Consider the following 27,962-nt stretch of genomic DNA (forward strand, 5'->3'; position numbering starts at 1 on the left):
TTATGATATAAATTGATGATGAAATTTATGATATAAATTGATGATGATGAAATTTATATCATGAATTGAAGCATTCAAAATTATTCCCTTTTTTGTCGTATGAACTTCGGTTTTCGTTATATGAGAGAAGGTTCACAAATTGCCAAAGCCGGTGCAAAGTTTTGATACCAATGCCGAAATACCATTACTTAGTCACTCTTGCTCAGAAATTTTGAAAATTGCAATTTTTTTTTGCAAGTAAGGAGGTGTCGAAGAAGTGGACCAATCTGAACTATTCAAAACACGTCACTGGCCCCGATTTCATCAAAATATCTCAAAAATTGCGACCTGCATACGGCAGACATCGGACAGACATACGGAGAGATAGGCTTAGATCAATTCGGATTACAACTCTGAATTGATCGGTATAATGAAAAGTTGGTTTACCGTAAGCCCATCTGCGTGTTACATTACGTCCGCCCTAACTCAATATACGCTGCTGTACCACCACAAGTGGCGTAGGCTATAAAAAATCTCTTGTTAATGACAACTACTTCTACTCATTTCAAAGCCTATAAAAACTTCCCATTACTTATTTTCCCACATGTTCATGTTTTACAATAGTTTATAAACTTATTTATCATTATAAGAACACAAAAAAAAAAAAAAAAAAGGTGGGCGTTAAATAATCAAAAGTACAAAGACATAAAAAGCATTTTATGCAGTAGAGTGGAAAGTTAAAATTAAATAACCATTTGGTCCCATAAAAGCGAATACTTTGCTATACATTTGTATTCCGAGCATTTATCACATTTATACATATTTGTACACATTGTTCGATATCAGCTTGATTTTCGCATACACAACCGTAAATAAAAGTTGTTTACAAATTCGATAAAAGGAAAAGTGAGAGGAGGCGCACAATAATAAGCAGAAACCCTAACGAATTCCTTAGTTTACAATAAACGTATTTGCATATAAGCTAACGATAGATAGATAGTCTGTGCTAAGTCCAATTGATATTGAAAATGTTCTAGAATAACACGATTTTCAGATGCAAAAAATCAATGAACAAGAAATAGTTTGTCAAAACGAAGAAATCTTGACGAGACCCTAAACAAAATATGCATATATTTGATCAAAATCAGATCTTGGAGCGACTTCTTAAGCAAGTCCGTCTGTCCGTCCATTTAATGCGCGCGGTAAATATTCTGCTGGCCACGCAGCTGACCTACCAACCAATCGCTTAGGCATTAGGCAACACGCAGAAGACATGTTGACGAGACCCTACCAAAAATATGCATATATTTGATCAAAATCAGATTTTGAAGCGACTTATAAGCATGTCCTTCTGTCCGTCCATTTAATGCGCGCGGTAAATATTCTCCTGGCCGCGCACCTGACCTACCAAGCCATCGCTTGGGCATTAGGCAACACCCAGAAGACATGTTGACGAGACCCTACACAAAATATGCATATATTTGATCAAAATCAGATTTTGAAGCGATTTCTTCAGCATGCCTGTCTGTCCGTCCGAGCTGACCTACAAAACTATCGTCTTTAAATTTTGCAACACCCAGAAGAAAGCTTGATGAGAAGCTACATAAAACATGCATATCAAATTTTGAATCGACTTAAGCATGTCCGTCTGTCCGTCTATTCAATGCATGCTGTAATGCATGGCCGCGGAGATGAGCTACAAAGCTATCGCCTTTAAATTTGCCTGAAATAATGAAAGTTCTTGCCAACGGGTTAATACCAAAAATGAACTGAATCGATCGAAAAGCATTACAAGTCCACAGTACCATGTAAACTGAGAATACCTCTGTTGTCCAAAGAAAAAAGATTCTTTTTTTTGCCTATTACTTGTAAAGTGCACTGACATTCTATGGGTGGAGTTATAGTACCACATAAAAAAATGGAAAAACTCGGATTTTCAATTTTTTTTTTGTCAAAGACTTTATAACTCCCAAAAAGGAACTTCAAAAATAGCGTAATGTGTGTATGCCCTTTACCCGTGTCAAATTCACACTACACCCACGCATTTCGGTCGGTTTGACTGTCTAACTTTATAGTATAGTATAGTGGCCGTCAGCGAAATTGAAAATATCAGTTAAAAATTTGCGAAAGATTTTGAAAATGACATAAACTCTTCAAAGAATACGCCTACAACACCCACACGCTTAGGCTATGCAACAAAGAATCCCTTCGCTAACTGTGTGTGCGTTTGTTCGTTACTTATAAAATACAACAAATACACGGCGCATATGCCAAATTTTATTCTAAAAAATAGAAGAAACCACCCACGCCCACCCAACGTTATAGAGTATGAAAATTCCTTTTCTTTTACCGCTTTTTAGAATAACGATGACGGGTGTAAAAGATTCGACCACAAACGAATATAATTTTCTTATTTTGCTTATAGATACCAGTAACGTGATATTATCTTTTTATAAAGCGTCCATTCTTTACTTAAAAAGGCTTCTTTAGACTAGATTTTGTACAAAGTCCAGCATCAGGGGGACTTTTAACGCCCTCTTATTACAAATGGACATCCAAGCAGAAGACAGTACAGGAGAGAGAGGATCTGCGTATACCCTAACAGCCCAGCCACCTTAAAGTCCCCAATTGGGCGAATGACAACATCCAAGCTGGTGTTGGAGTGCCTTCAAACACTGAATGACCGAGGCCGGCACAATAATGGGCAACTAATTTGAATGCCTGGACGTTCGGGTGTTGAGAGAAGCGAAAGGCCTGAATGTCTAGCTAACTGGGGAGCACGAGAAGCCACTGTAGGTCCTAAACGCCTTAGAGCTGCTAGGTGTGTCTGCAATTAATCAATCCTTCAGTTAATACTAATCTGTCAGGCTACAATAACCTCTTTACCCAAGCTAAATGCATTTTGTTAGCCCACCTTAGAGTAAATAAGAATTTATTCAATACCAAATATTACTGTAAACGTGTTGGATCTGCCAAATGCTTGCTTATCTTATAATGTCTCCGTTTTTTGTCGGACCTATTTGGCGGGCATGTTCACTATCGAAAATTAACGAATCCCTTGAGAATATATTTGAATGTTCATGAGCAGATGTGATTCCGAGAATCCAACTCGACGACATTTTCTATATTCCGTTAATTGTGCGCCTAACCTTATAACTTCAGATCATCAGATAGGCGCATATGATCTAGTCATCCGGCGCCTTTCATTCATATTTTGTTGATAAATTTATTAATAGATAAATAAAATTATCCCTTACTAAACTAGACTAAAGCACGACTTCTTTCCTTATCGGGACTAAAGTTACTTTGAATATTTTTTAAATATTATTTTCAAGTCATTTAACCAACTTCCGCAGAGATTTTAATTTATAATAGCTATACGGTTAGTTAATTTTAAAGACTTTTCCCACTTCATGCGTGCCGACCTTTAATACAATCAGATGGGTATACAGATGTTTTACAAGAGAATGAAATTCATTGTTCATATTCTCATGCTTTACTTTTTCATTGTACGCTACTCCACTTGCGGCACAGGTTATATTAAGTTTTTGCGGACGTATGCAACACCCAGAAGGGCTTAAGGCAAATTCACCTATTATTATGCCGATCTAATCGTAATGTGAATTGATCTAAGCCCGTCTGTCTGTCCGTCCATGTGAATCTGTGTTCTCGCCACAGGTCGCATTTTTTTGAGATAGTTTGATAAAATTTTGTACGATGACGTGCTTTGACCCAAGGCTGGTTCCTTTTTCGACCTATTCTGAGAAGTCGTTATATGGAAAATAATTGAAATTTTCAAAATTTCTCGACAGATCTGACTATGTAATAATACTTTGGCATTTCACATTGCTGTGCAAACTTTGGCTGAGAGAATATTTTGAAAGACCCTCTCATATAACGGTTCCAACGAAAGTGGAACGTTTTGTATAATAAAAAGGATGAATTTCCAATATTTCATCGTGAAAATTGATTCATAATAATGAATTGACAAAGAAATATTCTTTCCGGAATTTGGTCTATTACTTGAATACCATGGCGTATAAGGATTCTCATGAAACGTACACCCTTAACCTAATTGTTAATTTATTTGGGATGAAAATTTGTTCATAATAGTAATTAAATAAAAAAAATTAATGTGGATCTCATTTGAACCACATGGGTCTATTTTTTCTTGCACTTTATATAAGATATTTTAAGATATCTTAATAATTCGTAGGAACGTTTCAACAAAGACAATTAACGACAGTGAATTTGGATCGCATAGGTCCATTTTCTCTTATATAGGCGGTATCATGACACGGAAACTCTTACGTGGAGAGAAAATCTAACCTTCTCATGTGCAGGCGTTCATGAAAATGATGTGTACTTTTTGGTGTGTTATTGCCAGTGTTATAGCGAATGACTGTACTAGGCTAAATGGTGTACGTTATGTAATGGTCGGTTTCGCTCAACAATAATGCTTTTACTTATATTTTGTTGCTGTGTATTACTCCTCCATATGTTATATAAAGAAATTATTCAAAAAGTTTCATATTTATACAGATACGGGAACTAAGTTTTACGTCCAAAATTCAACAATATTAGCACACATTTCGCTTTTTATCAGTGAAATACTTTTGATAAGGCACAAATAATGCCGGCATTAGAGCAGCAAGAAAAAGAAAAAAGAGTGTAATTTTCATTTTGCAAAATTTAATTCTATGGTTTTTCTTTTAGCCATAAAAAAAAAAATAAAATAAAAAAAATATATATATATATACAGACTTACCTTGTTATCAAGTATAATAAAAAAAACTATATCGCGCAGCGATTTCAAGCTTCATTTAGTTACTGTCTCATCTACTATAAATTCCATTTGTAGATGTAGATGTGTGTGCGTGTTTTTGTCTCTCTATCTCGCGTCTCCATAACTTTTGTTACTTTGTTTAATGTAATGCTAATAAGCTTTTGTATTTTTTTTTTTTTATTCTGTTTTTACTTTATTATTATTATTATTCGCGACGGTCATGTCACCATTTGCCAGAGCGACGGAGAAGAGTAAGTTTTGTTCCAGTTTTTCTACTTCATAAAATTATGCTTTTCTTTTCTTACATTTTTTTTTTTTTTTTTTTTTCGTTATTGTTTTCTATTTTTCTTTTTGTTTTATTTTGTTTTGTTTTATTGCGGTTTTTTTTTTGTTTGTTTTTTTTTTTTTTAATACGAAGATTATTGCAGAAACTTTACTGTATACTATGTATGTATATACAAAGGAATCACACGATTATTATTTATTAGGCACGTACAAACATACCTATAGCACACCTTCTCTATGTACGTCTGAGAACCTTTTTGGCAGCCTTAATATTAGGTACCAAGGCCTTGACTTCGCTGCAATCGTCAAGGAAAGGATGTCGCAATAATTCATCGGCAGTGGCTCGTTTATCGACTTCGACTTGTAAACAGCAATCAAGAAAATCTTGCAAATTAAGACTAAGTTTATCCCAACTTTTAATATCTGGTCGACCGTTAGCGGCAATTAGATAAAGTGCCCTCAACGGTGTTTCATATAAATAGGGTGGCTGTCCTTCTATCATTTCAATGGCCATAATACCTATACTCCAAATATCGACTTTTTTTCCATATTTTTTTCGCGTTACTACTTCGGGAGCCATCCAATAAGGTGTGCCCACCATAGTTTGACGTTTCTCATCGCCTTCGATGTTAGCGCAAAATCCAAAATCTGTTACTTTCACCGATCCATCCATGCCCAATAGAACGTTATCTGATTTAATATCGCGATGTATTATTCCTTTTGAGTGAAGAAAACTGATAGCGTACAACACTTCACGACAAACGCAAGCAATCTGTCGCTCTTTCATAACAGTCTCGGTAACCACATCGGTTAAAGGACCTCCGTCCATATATTCCATTACAACCCAAAGCTGATCCTCGGGCTCTAATAGATAAGCATCGAGAAAATTGACCAAATTTTTGTGATTGAAATCTTTTAGGACGCGAATTTCCGTAAGTATAAGGTCTTTGGAAGACTGATTTTTTAAATCGATCGTTTTCACAGCCACTTGAGTTTCCGTTTGTTTATCGGCCGCGATAAATACGATACCGGATGCTCCTTTGCCCACTTCTTGAGTGGTTTTATAACGTTCTCTCGGATCGTCCGGATTGCAAATAGATCTTAGCTCATCATAGATTTCTGCGTCTGTTTTTTGAATTCTTTTATCCTTGGAACGTCTTAATATTGTTTCGTCGCCGTCACCTTCTAGCGCCGATTCAGCTGTGCCTGTTGCTGGTTTAATTATAATTGTATCTGTATTTATCGCGGACACTTCGTTAGTAGATATCGCGGTAAGATCGCTAACACCTTTCGATAATTTTTGTGTAATACCGCGTGGTTTAGGTTTTGTTTGGGGTTTTGGTGGCAAAGATGGTGTTTTCTTGGCAGGCAATGGCGGTGGCAATTCTCCCGTTATATCGATCTGAGGCTTAAGAGTTTCACGTTGAACATCCAAAGTAGACTCAAGTTCTTTAATGACTTCATTCAGTCCCGTTAAACGTATGGCCGTATGTTGTTGATCATTAAAGCTATTATTACTACTATTCCCACTAGTAGTTGAGCCGCTCTCTGTAGTAGTCGTGCTGTCACCGCTATATCGCTCATCGTCAGATTTCTCAAGATCCTGCGATTTATGTTTATTTTTGTAATTGACATAATTATCAATCTCTTTAGATTCTTCATGTATGGCCTCTTCGGTAATGAAAGGCTTAAAAATAACATCATTCTCTTTCTTTTTTATGGAATAATTATAAAATTTTACAGCCTGATAAGCGGCATCTGGATTTTTATCTTGTTCATCTCTTGTAATTTGGGCATTCATTAAACGCACCCATGGAGCTGGTAATCCCTCTAAGTCGCCAGTTTTTTCGTTACGTGAAACATGGAAATGTCGTTGAAAATTTGTTGGATTACCGATCTCCGAGATTTGCTCCTTTTTACGGAACCAACCCTTTAAACTGGTAAAACTGCTCATTGTTATTGCTGCTGACGATGTTGATGATGATGATGTTGATGATGACGATTACGATAATGTGGGTTTTAACAAGTTAACACTTATAAGAATTTCTAGGCAATGATATGTGGCTCTAATTGGAGGTGAGAAAATACAAATGAATCTTTGTTCCTATTATGATTTTAATATAAGTGAGTCCATATGCAAATGACGTCTTGGCGTTCTGGTTATGTTCCTTGATGCTCATGTGTCATGTGAGTCATGCAACTCATACTTTGCTTATAATCGGTAGCAATACAACATTTCACACATTATTCTCTAAGACGTAGCAACGATAACGAACACCAACACCAACACTATAAACGATATTCTGACAACGTTGACTTTTGAACTCCCTCTTACACTTTGTGCAATCGGCCTACTACAACGCGCTTCTATTTCTCTCTTTTCATTTAATCAAATGCATCAAAATAGGAAATTTTTCTTCTTTGTTTTGCAATTTTTACTTCTCCTTATACTATTTAATATTTTTGATGCAACTTTTTTTGCCTCTTATAGAAGAAGGAATAATATATAACTTTTCCAGTTTCTGGTTTAATTAAATTTATTATTTACTTTGTTTTATTTTCAATTGCTTGCACACACGCAAGCATCAAATGCCTCTCTTCTCTCCCTCTTTTTCTGTTAATAGTTCATATATAATTTTTCATTTATAAGGGGATTTAATTTTCTCTGGAATTTGCTTTCCTTTATTTTAATTTCATACATACACCACACACGTACACACACACACTCACACAGTCACAACACAAAAACGTACTCATTCAAAAGGAGTGGCTCTTGCACTTGTCTTACAATATTTGCTTTTTATTAGCGTGAAATTATTTTCTTCATTTTTATTTATTTACATTGGATCTTATTGGCCGCAAAAAATGCTTTCAGGATAAGGTTTACTGTAAACTTTTTCAATTTACTGCTTAAAATAATTAAGGATAAACTTTTTCAACTCACGAAGACTTTTGCTTATAAAGCAAGTGTTGCCATAACTAAGTGAAGATCTTTATTACTGCGATAGTATTAACTCTGAATGGGACGTGACAAGCAAGGCAGCATTTTTATTTTCGGATTAAAGACTTCCAGGTGGTAAATACAATTGCCTTAATTCGGGAATAATTTTGAATCATTTATTGCTATTTATTTTTTATAAACATATTTTATTATGAGGATTTTTCAATCTTCGTTGTTCTTCCGCAACAATACCAATATAATATTTTGTAAAACTTTTTAGAATTGAAAAATCGCTAATATGCCGATGGCAACGTCGTTTCGCAGTGGTGCTGTAAAAGAGGAACAACTTGGAGCCTGAGTTTGACCTGCTCTATATTTAGTAGCCGCACTATAAGAGGTACAATTTTTCCAAGCATTTTGTAGAACTCCTCACGAACGCTTTTTCTTTTCTTCGTTTCAGGTGATTTACACGAGGCCGGCAAAAAATTTTCATTTTTCATTTTGCAATGCCGACGGAAATTTGAATTTTCCATAACAGATTTCATGAGTTACAAAGCTCTTTTAGCAGATTTCATTAGTTACAAAGCTCTTTTAACAGATTTCGTGAGTAACAAAGCTCTTTTAACAGATTTCGTGAGCTGGCGGTTTTGCAAATAAAACGATCTGGCAATTTAGTTGGGAATTCAACCATTTAACAGAGCTGCCATTTTTGGCAATTTTTTTATTTATTGTTATTATTATTAAAGAGAAGAAAGGATCGATACTTAGATTATATCTTACACATACACATGCAATAAATTTAACCAGAGAATAAATTCTTTTCTTTTAAAGCGCACTTGAGATTTGAAACCACTCAGGCGGATAACTTGTAAAATTAAATAAGTTTAGTTCGCGTATTTTCTAAAAGACTATACATCTAGAGGAGATGATAGAAGAGGAGATGATAGAAGATCAAAAGCGACCAAGTCAAGGAAAAAGAATCGGAAACAATCAAGAAACCACGATTCTGTTACACATACAGAGGAAAATCTCTAAACGACTGATGGGATTAGAAAAGAAAATACCTATATATGTAATTGCTCCTATAAAAGCAAATTATTATATGGCACTAAAATTTAATATTTAAAAATTTATCACGAAATTTCGACCGCGATAATAATTTGTCATAATAATTGACTGCACTTGGATCTCTGACTTCACCCATATAAGATTCCGAGGAAAAGTGAGTCCCTAAATTGAAGCCACGTCACGTAACGATTTACTTCCATCTAGCATAAAGTCTTCCATGAAAACTATGCTATCACATGGAAAAAATATATAAATTTCGAGTATTTTATGGGATAATGAATACCGAAATGATGTAGGGTATTCAATTTCAATTTCTACATTGCGTCATTTTTTTATTGCATACTTTTGCATCAAAATAATATACAAAAAGAGGAGGCGTGTAAAAAGAGGAACCCGTGTAATTTGCAAAAGAAAATTTGTATAGATGTGTTAATTATCGACATTCAATGTTATTTAAATTCAAACGTTTCATTTCATCCATTTTTTATTTTTGTAAATATTAATAATTGCTTTTTGAATTTTAAATCCAATCTTTATATATCTAGCGGAATATTGCAATATTTTATCTAAATTTCTCACGTATGTTAACTTTGTTTTTATTTCTGGGGGAAGGATAATATGCAATATGTTATACGTCTTATTATTAGTGAAGAGAGCTTTTACCACAATAACAATTTACTTCTCTTTTTACACGAACGTTTTTCTTAAGGCTTTAAGCCTGCAGTCATGATGATAAATACCCACAGAAGTTGTCTATAAATTGTAAATATTGTGGAATAACGATTAAAAACGGGACAGATAATCTTAGTTTTAATCTTAAAAGAAAATTGAAAAAAAAATCGAAATTTTCTTTCTGATTGCCTGTACCTCTGTTCATATATTTTTGTACTCAGCCCATAGGTCTCCATTTTGGAGATATTTTAATGAAATTTTGTACACTCTCCGGACTCTGATCCCATTTCCGATCACTTCCCATGTAACGCCTTAACTTGATAAACTGTTTTAAGAAAAAATATCATAATTTTTAGAAATTTTGCAATAAAAATCGCTTAATAATAGTATTTCCTATGTTGATGTGAAAATTTTGAATCAAGCGGATCAATTTCTTGAACCCTATTTCGCGCGAAAACTGCATTTTTGTAGTGTAAAAATACTTCACTTTCAATATTCCTTTATGAAGATTCATTCATAACAATAATCTGATATAAACATTAACTTTGCCGACTTTGGACCAGGATAATATGTTTGAGTCAAGGCACGTTAGTGTATCAAAATTTCATCAAAATATCTCAAAAACAGTCAGACTGTCAGGATTGGATCGATGCACAATCATTCTCTGAATCGATCGGTATCATAAAACGTGGGCCTATCTTAAGCCGTTCTTCGTGTTACAAACTTAATATATACCCTGTACCACAAGTGGGTTAGGATATAAAAATTGTTACAAAAATGTTAAGGTAAATTTAACGCTGGACCGTATCTCACTATAGTTTTTCCACTTGTTTCCAAATTTCATGGCCATGTATGCACATATACATATAATATATATATATGTATGTCTTATCTATGTGCGTTTTAGGATAGCATGGATGTTAATTACAATTTACAAGATCATATATGGGTAAAAATGATGCATAAGTTAATTAAAGCGAGGGAGACTTGGATGCTTTACCCAAAATTCGTAGAGACGCTAGTGGTAGCGTTATCACAACGTCAAAAGTAAATACACTTTTATATATATATATATATGTATATGTATGCGTGTGTGGCATGTGGAATGCGCAAAATCAAACGCTTATTCCCATGAAATTCGCCTATTAGTGAAATGCTTATTTTATCACCATTTCAAAGAGCTGAACACAGGCGCCTGCCTACACATTTTTATGCTGGTATTAAAGAGTTTGTCGTTATTCTAAAACTTCGAAAGTTCTGCTTTCTTAGTTATTCATACACGTACGTATGCATATTCACACACATTTATAAATGAAAAAAAATTTTTTTTCCCCTCATATGGATGTATACATAAAAAGAAGTAAAAACGCTATATAGTGGGTCACAACTCATCCTACGTCACCCTAAAGTTATTCATGCAAGGACTTTTCAAAGCAATAAAAAATGATGCTGTCGGGAAAGGTCGACTATTAGACACTCTTATAATATATTTTTGTAATGTAATTGGGGGACACTCAAATCTAGGCAATTTAATTTGCTTGTCATAGTTTTTACTAATTTGCCTTTGTCGCCATAGAAGACCTTGCTCCTTTTATACGTATGGTATGGTCTAAAAAGAAATATGCTTATCGTCAAGGTCTAATTTTGATGTCAATATTTTTATTATGAATGAATTTTCATCAAGAAGTAAAGTTAAGTTTTCATCATATAACGATTCAGTTTCCTTAGGAATGGTTGCATGGCAGAGGTTCACGGATTTGCTCCTCTTCCTGTTTAAAGTTTTCACATCAATTCACAGTAGCCGAATACTATTACTGAACGATCTTTGTGACGAAGATGCAATATTTTTTCTTAACACGACTTATGAAAATAATGCGTTGTATGAGATACAAATCGTTTTCTTGGGCCGGGTACTCGAAATCTCTCTATCTTTCTCTCTCTCTCTCTCTCTCTCTCTCTCTGTCTCTGTCTCGCTCTCTCTCTGTCTGTTTGTCTCTCTCTTTCTCTCTCTGTCTGTTTGTCTCTCTCTCTCTCTATCTGTCTCTGTCTCTCTCTCTCTCTCTCTCTCTCTCTGTCTGTTTGTCTCTCCCTCTCTCTCGCTCTCTCACTGTTTGTCTCTCTCGCTTTCTCTCTGTTTGTCTCTCTCTCTCTCTCTCTCTCTCTCTCTCTCCCTATCGGTGGAATACATAAATGCAAGGAACAGGCAATCAGAAGCCGATTCCGTATCCATCAATATAATAAAAAGCGAATCTATCTCCGATTAACTTAACATAACCTTACACCACAAGTAGCGTAGAGTAAAATAAACATAACTTAATAACGTAGAAAGTCATAAAAAAGACATGATTAACTACAACATATGCTAATTACGAGGCAGAAGATCATGTACATGTGGTGTGAGGATCTTCGTTGAGCCCTAAAAACATTGTTATTCGTTGATGATAAATAATAATGAATTAACTCGAAATTATTGTCAACATCTGGATATGCTTTAAAATTCTTGAAATGCTTTACTGCTGCCAAGCGAAAAGTAAATTTCAATAGATCAGTAGATTTTAAAATCTTGTCAAGTTCACAACGAAATGCATTAAGTTTTGAAATACATAAAAAAAAAATAAAAAAAAAACACAAAGATGATGGTATGGACATAAGAAGAAGTAGCCCCCCCTCCCCCCTTTTAAGGATGTTACGATAAATTATCATTTCTCATTCACTTTAGTTATCCGCTCTTTTCATGCTAATCATAATTGAAGGATTTCATCAATCATCGTTATGTACGAGCGGTAACAGCATCGAAGGATCTAAGGATTTGAATATTAAACTTGAAAACTTGAATCAATTGCTTAACAAATTGCATTTGTCAATGCAAAAACTTGATGAGAATTCTCAACGTTGGCCCATTTGGCAGCATCACGTCGAGTCATGGAATGACGGTCTACGCGTTATCGAAAATAAATTGAATTTATTGAAACGTCTCGAAGATGAACAACAATCGCAATTGCAAAAAATAGAAATCATAATAAATACTGGAATCGATAGACAGGCGAAAAGCAATTCGGATGCTTTGCATCGTTCATTGCTAAGCGATATAAAAAATCTCTTTAGCAGGGAATGCAAGGAAAGGGATCAATCTCATCAATCTCATAAATTGAATGATATAATGCGTCATCTGCAAATAATTGATAGCGATGATGACGTCATAAAATTAAATATAAAAAAAAAAAAATTAAATAAAATTGATAAAGTGATGCTGCCATCAACTGGCGGAGTTCATTGCAATAATAATCAAAGCATTTTGTATTTTCAAAAATTCAAACAATTGCACTCCTTGGCTAAGCGAAATTCGAAAAGCTTGGACAATATAATGCACAATTTGGCTGATAATGTTCATCGTCAAGAGGAAATCATATCACTATTGCATCGCACTAACAATTATTGTTACGCTATAACCAATGAATTGACAACATTTACCGAAAGTTCCGATGTTTTATTAAAGCGTATTGAGAAACTATTGCATAACGTCGACAATAAATTTCAAAATGATGAAAATAGTAAAGAAGGAGAAGACGAAAATGAAGACGAAGACGAAGACGAAGAAGAACAAGAATTCTTAAGTGCAGAAGCTTCTACTACTGACAGTGGTAGTGGCGAAGAGAAGGATTATAAAAGAGCAAACGATTTGGAAGATATTGGTAATTACCGTTACTCGTTTCTCTATCTATACCCTACACAATGTATATTAAGTTTGTGCGGATGTAGAAGCGTTCAAGATAGAACCACCTTTTAGTCCGATACCGATCGATTCTGAATCATTGAATCAGTGAATTGATCAAAGCTTGTCTATCCGTCTGTCCATTTGGTGGCTGTCCATGGAAACTTGTGTTCACGCTACAGGTCGCAAATTTTTAAGATATTTTATAATGTGCTTTGACCCAAAGACTTTGGTACTTTCTTGACCACTACTCATGTAACGCCATATTCTCAAAAATTGTTATATGAAAAAAGTCTAGTAATTATCGAAAATTCTCGGCAAAAGTCGCTGATTCCAAGTTGATATGAAAACTTCGGATTAGTTAGGGCAATTTTTTGAACCACCTCTCGTAGAACCGTTCGTACGAAAATTGAATCTTTTGTATGGTAAAAAAGGTTTAATTTTCCATATTTCACGATGGGAAAATAGCAAATTGCCTAAGCGTATTTTTTTTGGATACCATCGCATACAACGATTCTCAGAAAATGTAAGCCAAAGTGCCAAAAATTATTTATAATGAAAATTTGTTCATGATAAAAATTTAACATAAAACGTAAGTCAATTAAATTTGAACCCCGTCGGTCTATTTTTTTGGATCCCACTTTGTATAAGATTTCTTATGAATAGTAAGTGCAAATAGCAATTTAGCATAACAATTAAGATTTGGGGAATTTGGATCAGTTAGGTCTACCTACCAAACACATATGGGGCTATCTGGGGCTATTGTAAAATTGCAAAATTTTTACCTAGTCATACGATGTTTCGGGCATCATCCGAGTCAAGGCAAGTCAATCTATCAAATTTAATCAAAATATCTCATCAATTGCGATCTATAAGTTGAACAATAAGAAGAAGACAAGATGAAAAGACGGACGGACGGACAAGCAAGTTAAGTGATTCTGAACTGATGAGTATATTAGAAGATATTTGTATCTCAAGTTCTTCTACGTGTTATGTACATACTCACCGAATTTAATCCACTACACGCACAACACGTAGAGCGTAAAAATCTTGGTTTCCTTCCGATTTTCTTTGCATTTCTACTTCGACTTTCTTTTCGTTCCTTTTTATATTTCAGAATTTCTGCGACCACTTTTAAAAGATTGTCACGAGTTACTTGAGGAAATGAATAGCTCAGGTGAATCTCTATTTATGGATGGTATTTACAAATTCGCTTCGCTCGAGTTAAACGAAGTGAAAAGAGATTTTAACGAACGTTATTGCATTTATCCGTATGAAAATCGAACAGGCTGGCCATGGACTTTAATACAACATCGTGGTCCCTATGCAAGACAAGAAAATTTCAATCGTTCTTGGTCCGATTATCGTAATGGTTTCGGCTCGTTAACAAGAGATTTTTGGTTTGGAAACGAATTCATACATCGTCTAGTCTACGAGAATGATTATGAATTACGCATTGAATTAGAAGATTTCAATGGCACGCAGACATGGGCCGAGTATGGTGTATTTCGTGTTGACTCTGAAAAATATAATTACAATTTATTAATTGGTGATTATCGTGGCATCGCGCCAGATGCTATGAAATATCATAATGAAATGGACTTTAGTACGTATGATCGGCGTAATGATAATACCGTAGTAGATGCTTGTTGCCCTTGCGCTTTAAGTTACGCCAGTGGCTGGTGGTTCGATAAGTAAACTCATTCTAGACATTAATTGCTTCAAAATATCGTTCGATATCCATTCTCTTTATCATTTCTAGTTGTGCCGAAACTAATCTAAATGGAATTTATCATTATACACCGTTACATCATAATTATATAGGGGTCATATGGGAATCGTGGCACGGTGACTACTCTTTACGCGAAACACGAATGATGATACGTCCCAAGCAAATTAATCCGGATTATAATAAAGAGGATCCTTAGATACTTGTATTTTTATTATTGATTTAAAAAAAAATAAATAAATCTTTTATACCCATATCAACATTTACCCCAAGAAAAGACAAAAGAAGTAAAAGAATAAAATTCTCATGCTCTCTAATATGGTGCGGACGGAGTTGATTTCTCTTATTTTGAAAATAAAAACTTTTCTTGTAGATGCATGTGAGCATTGTAGGCGTGTCCTTTGAAAAGTTTAGGTCAATTACAAATTCTTTTTCATTCTCGCTAGCGGAGGAACGTTTATCACAAATACTACAACACAAAACTACGCAAACAGACAGATGGACAGACGAACAGGCGGACATGTTATGAATAATGAGCAAAAAAGGGCAATTTTTCATTACCTTTGAAAAACCGAGCTGTTCTCAGTGTACGTGATGTTGTGGGATTGGTCTTCGACCGTTTTTGCCCATTTTCAATACCACTAACTGCGTGCAAGATCTCTCCATGTTTCTGCCAAACTTGAAGTCGACGGCTTCATTGTTGGAGAATATTTACCACAGACGGACAGGCGGACATATTTAAATCAACTAAGAATTTGATGCTGATCAAGAATATATATAATATTGGGATTGATGGCTCCTTCTGGGCGTTGCAAACATTTCGACAAAATAAACATGCCCTTGTCCTTTGGTGATGGAAAGAATAATTATAGAGGCCATTGCCAACTTCTGACTATCTTGTGGTACAGGGTATATATGAAAGACTTGACATACGTCTACCTCTTATCATACCATGCTAAGATTGCCTGTACCTTTGTTCATATATTTTTGTACTCAGCCCATAGGTCTCCATTTTGGAGATATTTTAATGAAATTTTGTACACTCTCCGGACTCTGATCCCATTTCCGATCACTTCAAATGTAACACCTTAACTTGATAAACTGTTTTAAGAAAAAATATCACAATTTGCAATAAAAATCGCTTAATAATAGTATTTCCAATGTTGATGTGAAAATTTTGAATCAAGTGGGTCAATTTCTTGAACCCTATTTCGCACGAAAACTGCATTTTTGTAGTGTAAAAATACTTCACTTTCAATATTCCTTTATGAAGATTCATTCATAACAATAATCCGATATAAAAATTAACTTTGCCGACTTTGGACCAGGATAGTATATTTTTTTTCGGAACCTCAACCCATAAAAGAATTCGAATGATTAAAAAGCCTTTATACGGCAAAAAAATTAATTTTTTAATATTTTATGATGAAAATTTATTCTTATCGACCATGTGGAATGGAATATGAATCACAGAGGGTTTTTTTATACCGTACCGCAAGCACACGTTGCTATGGCAACAAAGCCTTATTTGTGATTGGAAGATGGTAATATTTTGGGGAAAATTTTGACCAAATTAGTGCTAGCTAGGATTTTCATGGCGTATTATTAGTTAAGCGAAGTGAAAGTTGGTTACCTAATGACCGACCGACCGACCGGCCGGCCTTGCTTGACTCGTAGTATTTTTACTTGTAATTTAAACTTTGCTTTAAACTAATTTAAGAATCTAAGCAAACCTATCATTTATAATGCATTCGATCTTTACGTCGGGGGATTGAGAAGTTACGTTCGTTACGTTCCATATTTCTAGTAGGGATATAAAAATTATAATACCAATAGTATTAATTATAATTATGAAGAGGAGAACAGACATTAAGAATATAAATTCATAATTTATTTTTAAATATAATTCTTTACATACATATGTTTTTTATACATTCTATGTGTGTTTTCATTGTTAATTAATTTCTTTTTTAATTTTAATTTTTACTTTTTACTTGTTAATTTTTTATTTTTAATTTTTTTTTTTTTTTTGTTATTTCTTTTTCTTTAATGCAATTATAAACTGCACACTCATTACGCATACAATGATGTTTGCCAAGAAAAGAGAAACACAAAAAAAGAAAAAAAGAATGCGAATTATATTATATAATAATAATAATAATAATAAACTAAAATATTATTTACTCTCTTTATTATACAGAACTATTGTTAAACTATTTTATATTGTTTACATCATAAAAGCTAGAAGTAGGACAAATTTTATTTCCTTTTTTTGTTGTTTTTTTTTTTTTTTCTTTCTTTCTTTCTTTTCTTCTCTATTGCGACAACAACAGAAAATGGAAGTTTAATATAATAAAAATGTTAAATAAAATGAAATTTATTCGCGAAAAGCAAACACATACTTGAAACTAAGAAAATTAATTTTTAATTTAATTAATTTAAAGCTGATATCTGAGCACGCGTGCAAAGTAGGTCGAATTTTAGTATTAAAAAACCATTTTTAACTATTTGTAAAAAAAAAAAAAAAAAATTTTTTTTTTTGCATTGCATTTTTACAAACATCTGGCATTTGATTTGCTTTTGTTTTTTTGTTTTTTTTTGTTTTGTTTTTCCCTTTTGCTGAAGTCGAGAGACTTTACAAACGTTACTGGCTAAGAGTTAAAATCTAACCTAAACCGAACGAGAAAAAAAAAAAGAGGAAATCAACTAATTTTTGTTGGTTTTTTTTTTTTCTTTTAATAAATATTTACAAAAAGAAAAATTTTTTTTAAAATTTCTTAACATATTTTGCCTCATTCCATTGACATCCAATAATAATTAATTGATAATTAGTTGTTTTCCTTCTTTTCTTGTTTTCTTGAACAACGCAAATGCTAAGGATAATATAAAAAGTAATGATTTTGTTGACTTGCTTGAGCTTTAACAACTCTCTCTCTCTCTCTCTCTCTCTCTTTCTCTCTCAGGGTATGATTAGGAGGAAGATTTTAACAAACAATCATAAATTCCCTGCCTCTCCCACCCTGTGTGCCTCAACAATTTTACATATTTACGGTTTTTTACGTATACGTTCCCCAGATTCACCGCACCACTCTGGGTCGTTTGGATCGTCATCCTGAAATGGATCTGTATCGGTGCTTTCACCATCACTATCATTGCCACGTCCTTGACGTGTCTTACGACCGACATAGGCTCCATATTCGTCGTCATAGTAATCATTATCGTTATGATTGTTAAAACTTCTACCGGCGAACCCCAAATCATCGTTGGGCGCTAAATGATGTCTCGGATAATCGTCATCATCAATATTTTCATTATAAATCGATGCCATCAAATCACCATTTTCATTGATCATGGCGGCAGCATCGTCAGCCGGCATAGGTCGCGTAATTTTAGTATTGATTTTACCGCCGCGACCATTATTTTTATCGCCTCCACCACCACTTACGGTCGATGAGCGTGACCCACGTTTCATGTGATTGTTACGCGGATATTTTAAAACAGGTGCAGTTGATAGATAATAATCATCTGATTGTTTATTTTCCAACGTTTGATCGTAAGTCATGGCGCGCAATAGGTCATCATATAGTTCATCGCTTAATGGAAACGTCATTGGTTCATAAGGTGGTGCAATCTGAAAACATATTTTAAAAAATTGCCTTAGACAACTGCCTGAAAGTATGCTCTCTTTCTTGCCTATAAGTCTCTGCGACTATAAGAACAAAAACTGATATAAAAACGATGCGAGTTCCCGATAAATGAAATGAAATACAAATAAGCAAGTTATAGTCGACGAGAGTCAAATCTCGCACGCCCAACACTCTAAGCTCTTCGCGTTCTACTCTCCAAATTGCTTTATTTGATACCCACATATCGCTGATACTATTAAGAAATATTTAATCCACCAGATCACAGATTTTCAGAATTAAACCATTTTTAGGCAGATGATGTATCTTCATTTGAGAAGTGTACACAAAATAGTTATCAACATTTTGTCTTTTTTGCGTTATTATAAATAAGCGTAAAAGCTCGAAAAAATGAAAAAAATAAAATTTAATTATTTGTAACTTTGTGTGGGCATAGCGGATGTTTTCCATTTTTGCACGTCGTAGGACTAGGAGTTGTTCAAATTTCGGCCTTCCAACTTTTATAATTTCCGAGTAACGAGCAAAAATCCATATATTTTTGCTAAGAAAAATGGAGTTGCGCTCCACTGCGGGCTTCTGCTCTAACCAATTTGGCCCATTTTCAAGACCAACATGCTTGGAAAAACTTCCAATGTCTCCGCCAAATCTGAAGTCGATATTTTTATTTTTGGCGACCAGGAGAATGCCAACAACAAACACCACGCAGTCACACAGAGGGACAGACATGGCTAAATCAATTCAGAATTTCACGCTGATCACAAGAATGTATATACTTTAAAAGGGTCTATGAAGCTTTCTTTTGGGTGTTACATGCATTATGAAAAAAAATAATGACCATGTCGCCTCCCATCTTATAATGGTGAATATATAAAACTATCGAGAAAAAGAAATAGTGAGTTTATAAAGTAAGCATTAAGATTTGCGTTAATGGCCCATGAGAAGGATGAGATCAAATTTATCAGTTATCAATGATTTCAAAAAAGTCCGCAAACATTATAAACGAAGTTTAAGACAAGTTTAAGCCTCGTAGTCTGGATTAAGCAAGCTTTCCGAAAAGAAAGGAAAGATTTGCTTCTTTTTATGCTTTGTTTCTCTCTCGCTCTCTTACTATCTTTACTCACTTCTTTAAAGTCAGGCGTTGCACTGCGGCGCTCGAATTCACGATCACGTTTGGTAGATGTTGTCCGCCTTCTTTCACATCGCTTATTATATTCCGAGTTAATACCTAAGAATGAAGCTATATATATATAAAAAAGAAAAAAAGAAAAGAAGTTTTTTTTTTTTTTTTAAATTTCATTTCCAATTTATATAATGAATGAATGCTTACTTGAAGTATCCCCAGCTTCGGAGGTGGCATCCAAAGTATTAAACAGTGAATTAGATGTCAAGGGAGATGGAATACTCTACAAATATAAAATTGTTTGTTAATGGACATACATTTTTGATATGATTGTTTACATTGACCATCATACATACCTCCTGATCTCCGCAACCGACACCGGAATTCTGAGGTGCTGGAGAGCTTGGATCAGGTGTATTAGCACCGCTTGACTCTGCTCGACTATCAATACGACGATTTGCCCTAGATCGGGTACTCCAAGGAAATTTCAAGTAGGTCTGAAATTTGCGACGTTCCTCAGTTAGTGCCCTTTCATGCCTTAAAATCATTGCCTCGTCGGAAATATCCTCTTCAAGTGCGAAAGCGTCGTCGTCATATTGATCATTTTCGCCATTTATATCTACAACCCTAACCTGATGATTGTTGTTGATCTTTTCTTCACTTGAAAAAATATTACATTTTTCTGTAGTATTGTTATGATCGTTATCATCATCATCATCATCATCACCATCATCATCATCATCGTTATCGTGATGATCTATTTTAATTTTTTTTGGCTCTGGCTCTTTTGTGACATCAAAATAGTTTTTATCCTCACGATTTCCACTGCACAATTCCGCCTGCATTATAACTGTTTTCTCATTTACATTATTTTCACTGCTCTTTTCGTTAATGATGGCATTATTGATTTTAACGGGATCGCAAATCTGATCAATTTTAGACTTTTTTTGCTCATTACCACCACCATCATCATCATCAACATTTATAGCCATTTCTGATGCTTTAGATTGATCACAATTCGATAATCCATTCATGGCTGTCAATTGACTCTGTTCAATTTCGGTTACTGATTTATTACAAATATCAAGTTGATCTTGTTCGCTATCGTTATTTAGTTCATTTTCATTTTCAATAACGCGCCACCTTTAATGAGGGAGAAAAATTTGTTTTTATTTTCAATTTGATAAAGAGAATTAATAAAAAAAAAAAAAAAAAAAAAGGAAAAGTGATTTACTTTGGCGTTGGAATTTCCTTATAGGGTAATATTTCAACTCGGGTTGAGGCAGCCACGCTATACGGTATCACAATATTATCGATATCATACGAAGAGCGATTCTTCCTATCAAGCATTCTAAATCATTTATAGAATAATGTTGAAAAAAATATTTTTTTGATTAATTTTACTTTAAACAAAATGCTATAATGAAAAATACAAAAAAAAAAAAAAAAAAATGAAGAGTGTGAGAGTTCGTCCAGTTTTGATCAAAACACATCAGTGTACGAAATTTCATCAGAATATCTCAAAAATTTACGACTTGCAGCTTGAACACAAGAATATATGGTCAAACATCGGACGGATGGACAAGCTTAGTTTGATTCAGAATCATTTTCTCGGTATAATAAACAGTAGATGATATCCCTCGTAGCCTCGTAGCTTCTGAGTGTTAAGTGTGAGGCCCGCATAAATTTAATAAGCTCTCTCTCTCTGTCACCAGGGGTACATGGACTTAATAAACGATTTAAATACATTTGCGTAGAATAAATAAATAAATATATATATATATATATATATATATATGTATATATTAATGAATTAAATAATGACATTAAAGAATACTGTTACAGTACCTTTCATATTTAGGATAATTACCAACGCCATATGTTGGTGACGAGGTTCGGCTACGAGTTGAAATATCTACCCAATTGTCGTTAATGGGCGTGCTATGTAGAAGGCTCGTATCGGCAAATGCGTTATTGCTGTTATAGTGATTGTTATGTTGACTGGTTGAGTAAGTATGCTGCTGCATTTGATGAGGGATCTGTGATATTGTTGCCGTTGAGTGTTTTCGATATTTATTGTTCTTGCTATTGTTGCTGCTGCTGCAGCTGCTGTTCAGGGGTTGGGAGATCAATGATGAAAGTGCTTGGTTGGGTTTGTATGCATCGTAGCTTTGATGGAGATAATCGCTTGGTTGAGGTGCATAGCTGTTGTTGCTGCCGTTGTTTATCAATGCCGAACTGTGCTGATTGTTGTTCAGAGACGGCGACGTTAACGGCTCCTTCATTCGATTTGTGTTGCTCATCTGATGGCAGTATGATTTCTTTAAGAGTCTTGACGTCACCTCTGCACATCCCCCGGTCATTTCAAAGAGCGGCATTAAAAACAAAAATGTGCATTTTAAATTGTTTTTTTTTTTTTTTTTTTTTTTTTTATTGATGGAAAGTGTTTCATATAAGTTGTGAGTTGAATGAGTGATGTAGCACGGGAGGAGATGTTATTAATGTTGAGTAATCATGTCGGTGTAGTAGGTTACGCGTAAAAAAGATGGAAAATAACAATCGATTAAACGAAGGAACGAACGAACCGATGTGTATCGAAAGCGAGAGAGAGGAAGAAAAAAATGGAAAGAAAAAAGATGCAAAATTGTTTTTGTTTTATGTTAATATCAATTATCGAATTTTTTATGTTTACAATAATTTACTGTTGGCCACAAGTGGCGTTGTAGACGTAGAACTAGTAGACAAAGTTGCAGTACCATTTCCCGTATCAATTGAAGATGATGATGCTGCTGCTGCTGCCGATGACGATGATGATTTCGATGGCCCCATTGATGTCCTGGCCAAAGCGGCTGCTGCCGCTTTCTCTTCATTAAGGCGATCCTTCTTTTTGACATATTTCCGTTTAGGAATTGCTTCTTTTCCATGCTTTCTTGATAAATGATAACCTGCAGCGGCGGCAGCTTCCCGTTCAGCTTTCCACACAGATTTTGCAATACTCTTCGCTTGGCAACGCATAACCCGATGTTGCCATTCCGGCAAACGGGCAATAGCCTCAAAGTGTAAGGCATTGTTAACATCTACACGCAAAAATATAATAATGCTGCAATGTTAATCGATTGCCGATGTACAAAGAACTTAGCAATAATTTCATACCTTCACGAAAGCTTAAGACCGGATGATAGCCAGGATCCAGCAAAGCTATACGATCTGACATCATCATTGTATCAGGAGGATCACGAGGCGCTGTTGGATCTGCACGTCCAGTGCACAAAGCACAAGGATGCAACGGCCATTGACATCCACATTTAATGGTACTATAAGCAAACAAATTATTTCAATATTGAACCATAATAAATGGAAATGCGCATGTACAGAAAATAAAATTTACCTCGGTCGCGCGGCCTTTTTCGAAATTGTGTGTATATTTGTAGTTTGTATTAATTTGCGTTTGCGAAACAGTTTTGCTTCAAAACCACGCGTTCGACAAGAATCTGGCAATTCGATTTTGTTATCGTGTTCTGGTTGAGTTGGATAAGGATCCGTCCTCAGACCATTTTCAGGTAAACCGCATGTTACCGCGCCCTTCGTTCGTGCAATCTCCTGATACAGTTCACTATGCTGGCGTATTTTAATTTCTAAATCGGCGATTTGTGAAAGTAGCCACGACCAGCGAGATGCAATAGCAGCACGGTCGCGTGAATAACGCCAGGCGGCGCGTTTTGTTCTACAAAAAAATTAAAATTTTCACTATTCATATCATACATCGTACGGAAATCTATAGTACTTACATAGGCAGGGTCTGTTGATGCTGATTGTTGTATGTGACCATCTCATCAGCAGACTCACCTCCAGAACTTGATTCAGTGGCGTCTGAATCAATGGCCCTTTGCACCTCGCTCATTTCTGTTTGTAGTAGTCCCGCTACTTGTGTTAACTCATCCGCCACTTCTTCGTCCAGTGTGGGTACTACTACGTCTTCCGCTTTGCCATCAGCTGTTGCTAAAGCCGAGGACATAGATGAACTCGCCGCCGCCGCAATGGCTGCTTGTGCTTCCAATAAGGCTTTTTTAGTTTTCTTATGATGAAGAGCTAAATTAGCAAAACTTGTACTCGGCACCGTGCACAATTGTTGCGCGTTTGCCGCTGTCTCCAGTTTGCGTAAAAATGAGCAGATCTGCGTCGCCGGTACTAAATTGGAGATTTCTTCTTTCCAAAGGGTAGCTGGCGGACGAGCCGCTATGACTTTCCACTGATGTTTATTACTTTCATGAGGGGCCAATGCATTTAAACTAACTCCGCCAGTTTCATTGATGTTTACACTTCCGATAAATTTCCCCGCATGACGTGCACTCCATTCAAATAAGCCAGCAATTTCTTCGCTTGCATGCTTGCAGATATAACGAGCCTGAAGCTTACGCATACGCCTCAACATAAACTCAACTTTGCGTTGCATTTGTTGTTGCCGCTTTTCAATTTCTGCTTGGCCCTCTTGCAATTCTGCGGGTTTCAGCGGTTGTATAGAAGGAGTATTGCTGGTAACATTTGCTATATGACCAACAGTACCCCCACTACCTCCCATATCAGCTTCGTTGATTTTAAGCGAAGTGTAAACTTCATTGAACAGCACATTTAAGTCGCACATGTTTAAATCCGAAGTGCCGCCACTCTCGATCCCCTTTAACACTTTAAAGACTTCTTCGATATCTTGGTCCTCAAGTTCCCCCCCTTCTGCATCCTTCATAAAACCCGGCGGCATATTGCCGCTGCCCAGAGTATTTAGTGAAGACGTAGTACTTTGTGGCGTATAATTGTTCTGTTGTTGCAGCATCTGTTGATTTTGCGGTAATGGGGACGCAGACGTTGGTGGCGTTTGCTGCAGTTGTTGTTGTAATTGTAAAACATCTTCTTGAAGTATTTTCTCATCCTTGAGCGGTGTATGTGGCGGTGTACTTGCAACTGCATTTCCATCATTTTTATCACTGGAATTACAAGTATCCACTTCTTGATTTGGCGGTGGAGAATCTATAGCAGTACCATCTAGTTGACTAAGACGCTCTAAGGGAGAAAAAGTTTTAGAGTACTTTAATTTAAAGGCTTAGTAATTAAAAGCAATTACCTTCTAAATTATCTTCTACTTCTGAGGCCGTCATTGTTGAATCAGTGTTGACCGGTGGTAGTTCTTGTACTGCGATAATTTCTGATTTTGAGGTATCCGGTTTCTTTGGCTCTGTTTCAGAAACTGTTGCTGAAACCATAGCAACCAATTGATTAGATAACGCCTCATAGCCTTGCTCCATCTCATTTTCCCTAAAATTTTTAACGGTTTCTTCAAGAATTGTTTGGGTTTCGCTACTATCTTCACTGTCGCTTTTAATAACATCGTTTTCGTCGTCATTATTGCTTTGCGATGTTTGACTTTCTTCCACTTCTTCTATTTCTGATGTTGGACGATCCTGTTTTCTTTTCGACTCTAAAGTTTCATTAGACTGCGCAGCCTCCATGTGCGCAGCAATTTCTTGGTTAGTTTCGATTGCAGCCAAATTCGTAATAGCGGCTTTTAAAACAACAATATCGTTATCGTCCGTTTGCACCGGTGATATTGGCGTCCCAGTAGCAGATTTTACTAAATTAACGTCTTTCAATTGCTGACGTAAACAAATTTCTGCCGTTATAGCTTCGTTTGTCAAATCAGCCAACAGTTGTGCCGTCGAATTGTCCTGGCAATCGATGGATTTCTCTGCAGACGCCTTTGACTCTAATATAGTATCGTTAATATTACTATTATTGTTGTTCTTGTTACCTTTATTTTTGTTGCTATTATTGTTGGGATTCAACAGGGCCGCACTTAAGCCCATTTGCTCATTATTTTTTACAACAGCAGGAAATTTATTTATTTTTATTTTATTATTGTTATTGTTGCTTATCACTCTTGATGAATGACACGGTTGTTGCGCGTCTCTAGAACGCGTAAGGCGTTTTGAAGAACTGGGATTTTGCACTAGAGTACCTGCGCGTGTGCGTTTCTCACGTGTGTTTGTTGTAGACTTAACTACGTTAAAATTGTTATTAGTTTTATTTGTAAGGGGTTCGGGTTTTTTACTAGACCGTGTCGTTGGAGTGGCTCTTGCCGTTACCGCTGAGCTGGTTAGCTTTTCTTTTGGACTCAATGGCTCAGTGAGAGCTGGCGCCATATTGTCAAAAACTGCTGCATTTGGCTTAACATTCACTGCCTCGGAAAGGCGTCGCTGCTCCAAACAAGGTAGACGAGCGTTTAATTAGCGCATTTATACGAATACTGGAGCAAATATAACCTGAAAGATTTGTTTATATTTATATAGATATACCCAAAGTCTTAAGCATAAATTTACATTAAATTAATTCGCATTGTATTGAGCTAATTTTCTCTTCCTTTTTTTTTTGAAGCAAAATCAGGCAGACGTATGGGTAATTTTGGCTAATTTTTACAATATTTCAAAAATTATCTGCTTTTAAGAAACATTAAAAATGAATAGAAAAATTTAGTCGAAAAAAAACTATATGGTACACCAAGAAAAGAAATCATTCTGGGAACTTATCGCTTTTTCTGATGAAATTGGAAGTTTCGTTGTGAAACTTTGCTCTACTTGAATCTTTAAACAATGCAGTCATTTAACTACATATACTTGGATAATTTATTTTAAAACTACAATAAGCAATTATTTAAACAATTCCTTATCAGTGGAAAAAAAACATAAAATACAAATAAAACAAAACCTCTTTTTTTGTTTGCCGACAGTAGACACAAAACAAAACTACTACCAACTGAAGCACCGCTGCTCTCTAAAAATAAAATTTAGCAAACTCTGTCGCGGACACATTTAATTAATAAAATTTCTGTTTTTTAATTGTACGTACCTCTTTTGATAATTTTATTTCTTTTCATAAGTAGGGAACAGCAAAACTTAGGTCCACAAAACAAAAAAGATTTTTTTTTGTTAAAAACTTATGCCTCGTCATTCACAGTAACGAATAAAGCAGGAGCACAACGTTGTATGTGACGAGTAGCAAATGCAAATATGTATGTTCGTTCGTTGTTATACCTTTTGTATTAAATAATAAGGGGGAACAAACATATATATATATATATATATACATAAATATATAAACATATGTATATACATATATAAATATATACATATATATATATAAATATACATATATATATAAATGTTAAGTATATAACTTTCTATAGGCGCAAAAAAACTCCTTTTTTAACGTTCATAATTTCATCACCATTTATTATTAATTAGTTAAGTACGCTAATACTTTAGACAGATTTTAAAAAGTTTCCATTTTAAAATGAATTCGTTTATTTCGAATCACTACCATTTTGAAGCATTTAAAAAAATTTATATAATTTTTCTTAATTCTATTTGGAATTTTACTTGAAGCACACTCGCGCGCTCTGCTCTATACCTATTTTTTTCGATGTCTTTTACAGCAACTACAAAATATATTGACTGCTTCCTCTTCCTCTTAAGTAATTACACCGTGTCTAAAGATTTACACCGTTTATTGCAACATATAACGTCTTCGTTAAAATCAAAGAATTACTCTTTTAAAAAATTTATCCCGTTTACTGCCTACTCATTTATAGGAAACTTAAAACACATGCAAATTAGTACATTTTTTAAATTCATTTTTAGGTATGGCTGCCGTTTTCTGCTTTAATTTTCTTTTTGTCTTCTTCACACCACTCACTATATAAGCACGACTGGCGAAGAACGAGTATGCACGACCGTAAAATATGGGCGAAAACGTTTTCCCAACGTGAATATATTTTTTTTCCGATTGCCCTTCTATTGCTTTGTGCATTTATTCTGTTCACAATTGTTAAACTTTTTTCACACTATTCTTCAATATGTGATATATTTTATGAATATATTGAAGATGTAAAATTATTACGATTGTATATACTTCTAAAATTATTTTTTTCCATCACAATTAATATTTTCTGCGCCTTGGCCGAAAGAAAAATACGACTGTA

At 34.9% G+C, this 27,962-nt stretch overlaps 3 protein-coding genes and 1 long non-coding RNA gene across 4 annotated transcripts in view; 1 reads left to right on the forward strand and 3 right to left on the reverse strand.

Moving 5' to 3' along the window:
* The window catches only part of LOC119639126, a 16,577-nt gene extending 11,473 nt beyond the window's left edge, over nt 1–5,104 (reverse strand). Inside the window, exon 1 of the long non-coding RNA XR_005247535.1 lies at nt 4,748–5,104. This is a non-coding gene — a long non-coding RNA (uncharacterized LOC119639126). The remainder of the gene's footprint in view (nt 1–4,747) is intronic.
* Nucleotides 5,105–5,160: 56 nt separating this feature from the next.
* On the reverse strand, nt 5,161–7,991 carry LOC119639125 (serine/threonine-protein kinase PAK 2). The gene has a single exon (XM_038036344.1). It carries the CDS (start codon nt 7,002–7,004, stop codon nt 5,286–5,288), a length of 1,719 nt encoding a protein of 572 aa, XP_037892272.1. The 5' UTR covers nt 7,005–7,991; the 3' UTR covers nt 5,161–5,285.
* A 4,373-nt stretch (nt 7,992–12,364) lies between these two features.
* On the forward strand, nt 12,365–15,371 carry LOC119639263 (angiopoietin-1). Its single transcript, XM_038036552.1, has 5 exons — nt 12,365–12,370; nt 12,451–12,916; nt 12,977–13,423; nt 14,561–15,137; nt 15,206–15,371. The coding sequence occupies exons 1-5, from the start codon at nt 12,365–12,367 to the stop codon at nt 15,369–15,371; spliced, it is 1,662 nt and encodes a 553-aa protein (XP_037892480.1).
* Nucleotides 15,372–17,183: 1,812 nt separating this feature from the next.
* LOC119639266 lies at nt 17,184–27,594 on the reverse strand. The gene is made up of 13 exons (XM_038036554.1): nt 27,392–27,594; nt 26,831–27,015; nt 25,053–26,247; nt 23,725–24,991; nt 23,325–23,660; nt 23,090–23,250; nt 22,629–23,013; nt 21,785–22,429; nt 21,171–21,287; nt 20,293–21,079; nt 20,144–20,219; nt 19,938–20,053; nt 17,184–18,803 (listed from the first exon to the last, which is right to left on the reverse strand). Exons 3-13 carry the CDS (start codon nt 26,125–26,127, stop codon nt 18,219–18,221), a joined length of 5,550 nt encoding a protein of 1,849 aa, XP_037892482.1. The 5' UTR covers nt 26,128–26,247; nt 26,831–27,015; nt 27,392–27,594; the 3' UTR covers nt 17,184–18,218.
* Nucleotides 27,595–27,962: the final 368 nt, after the last annotated feature.

This window comes from Glossina fuscipes, unplaced genomic scaffold (genome assembly GCF_014805625.2).
Source record: "Glossina fuscipes isolate IAEA_lab_2018 unplaced genomic scaffold, Yale_Gfus_2 112, whole genome shotgun sequence".
NCBI lineage: Eukaryota > Metazoa > Arthropoda > Insecta > Diptera > Glossinidae > Glossina > Glossina fuscipes.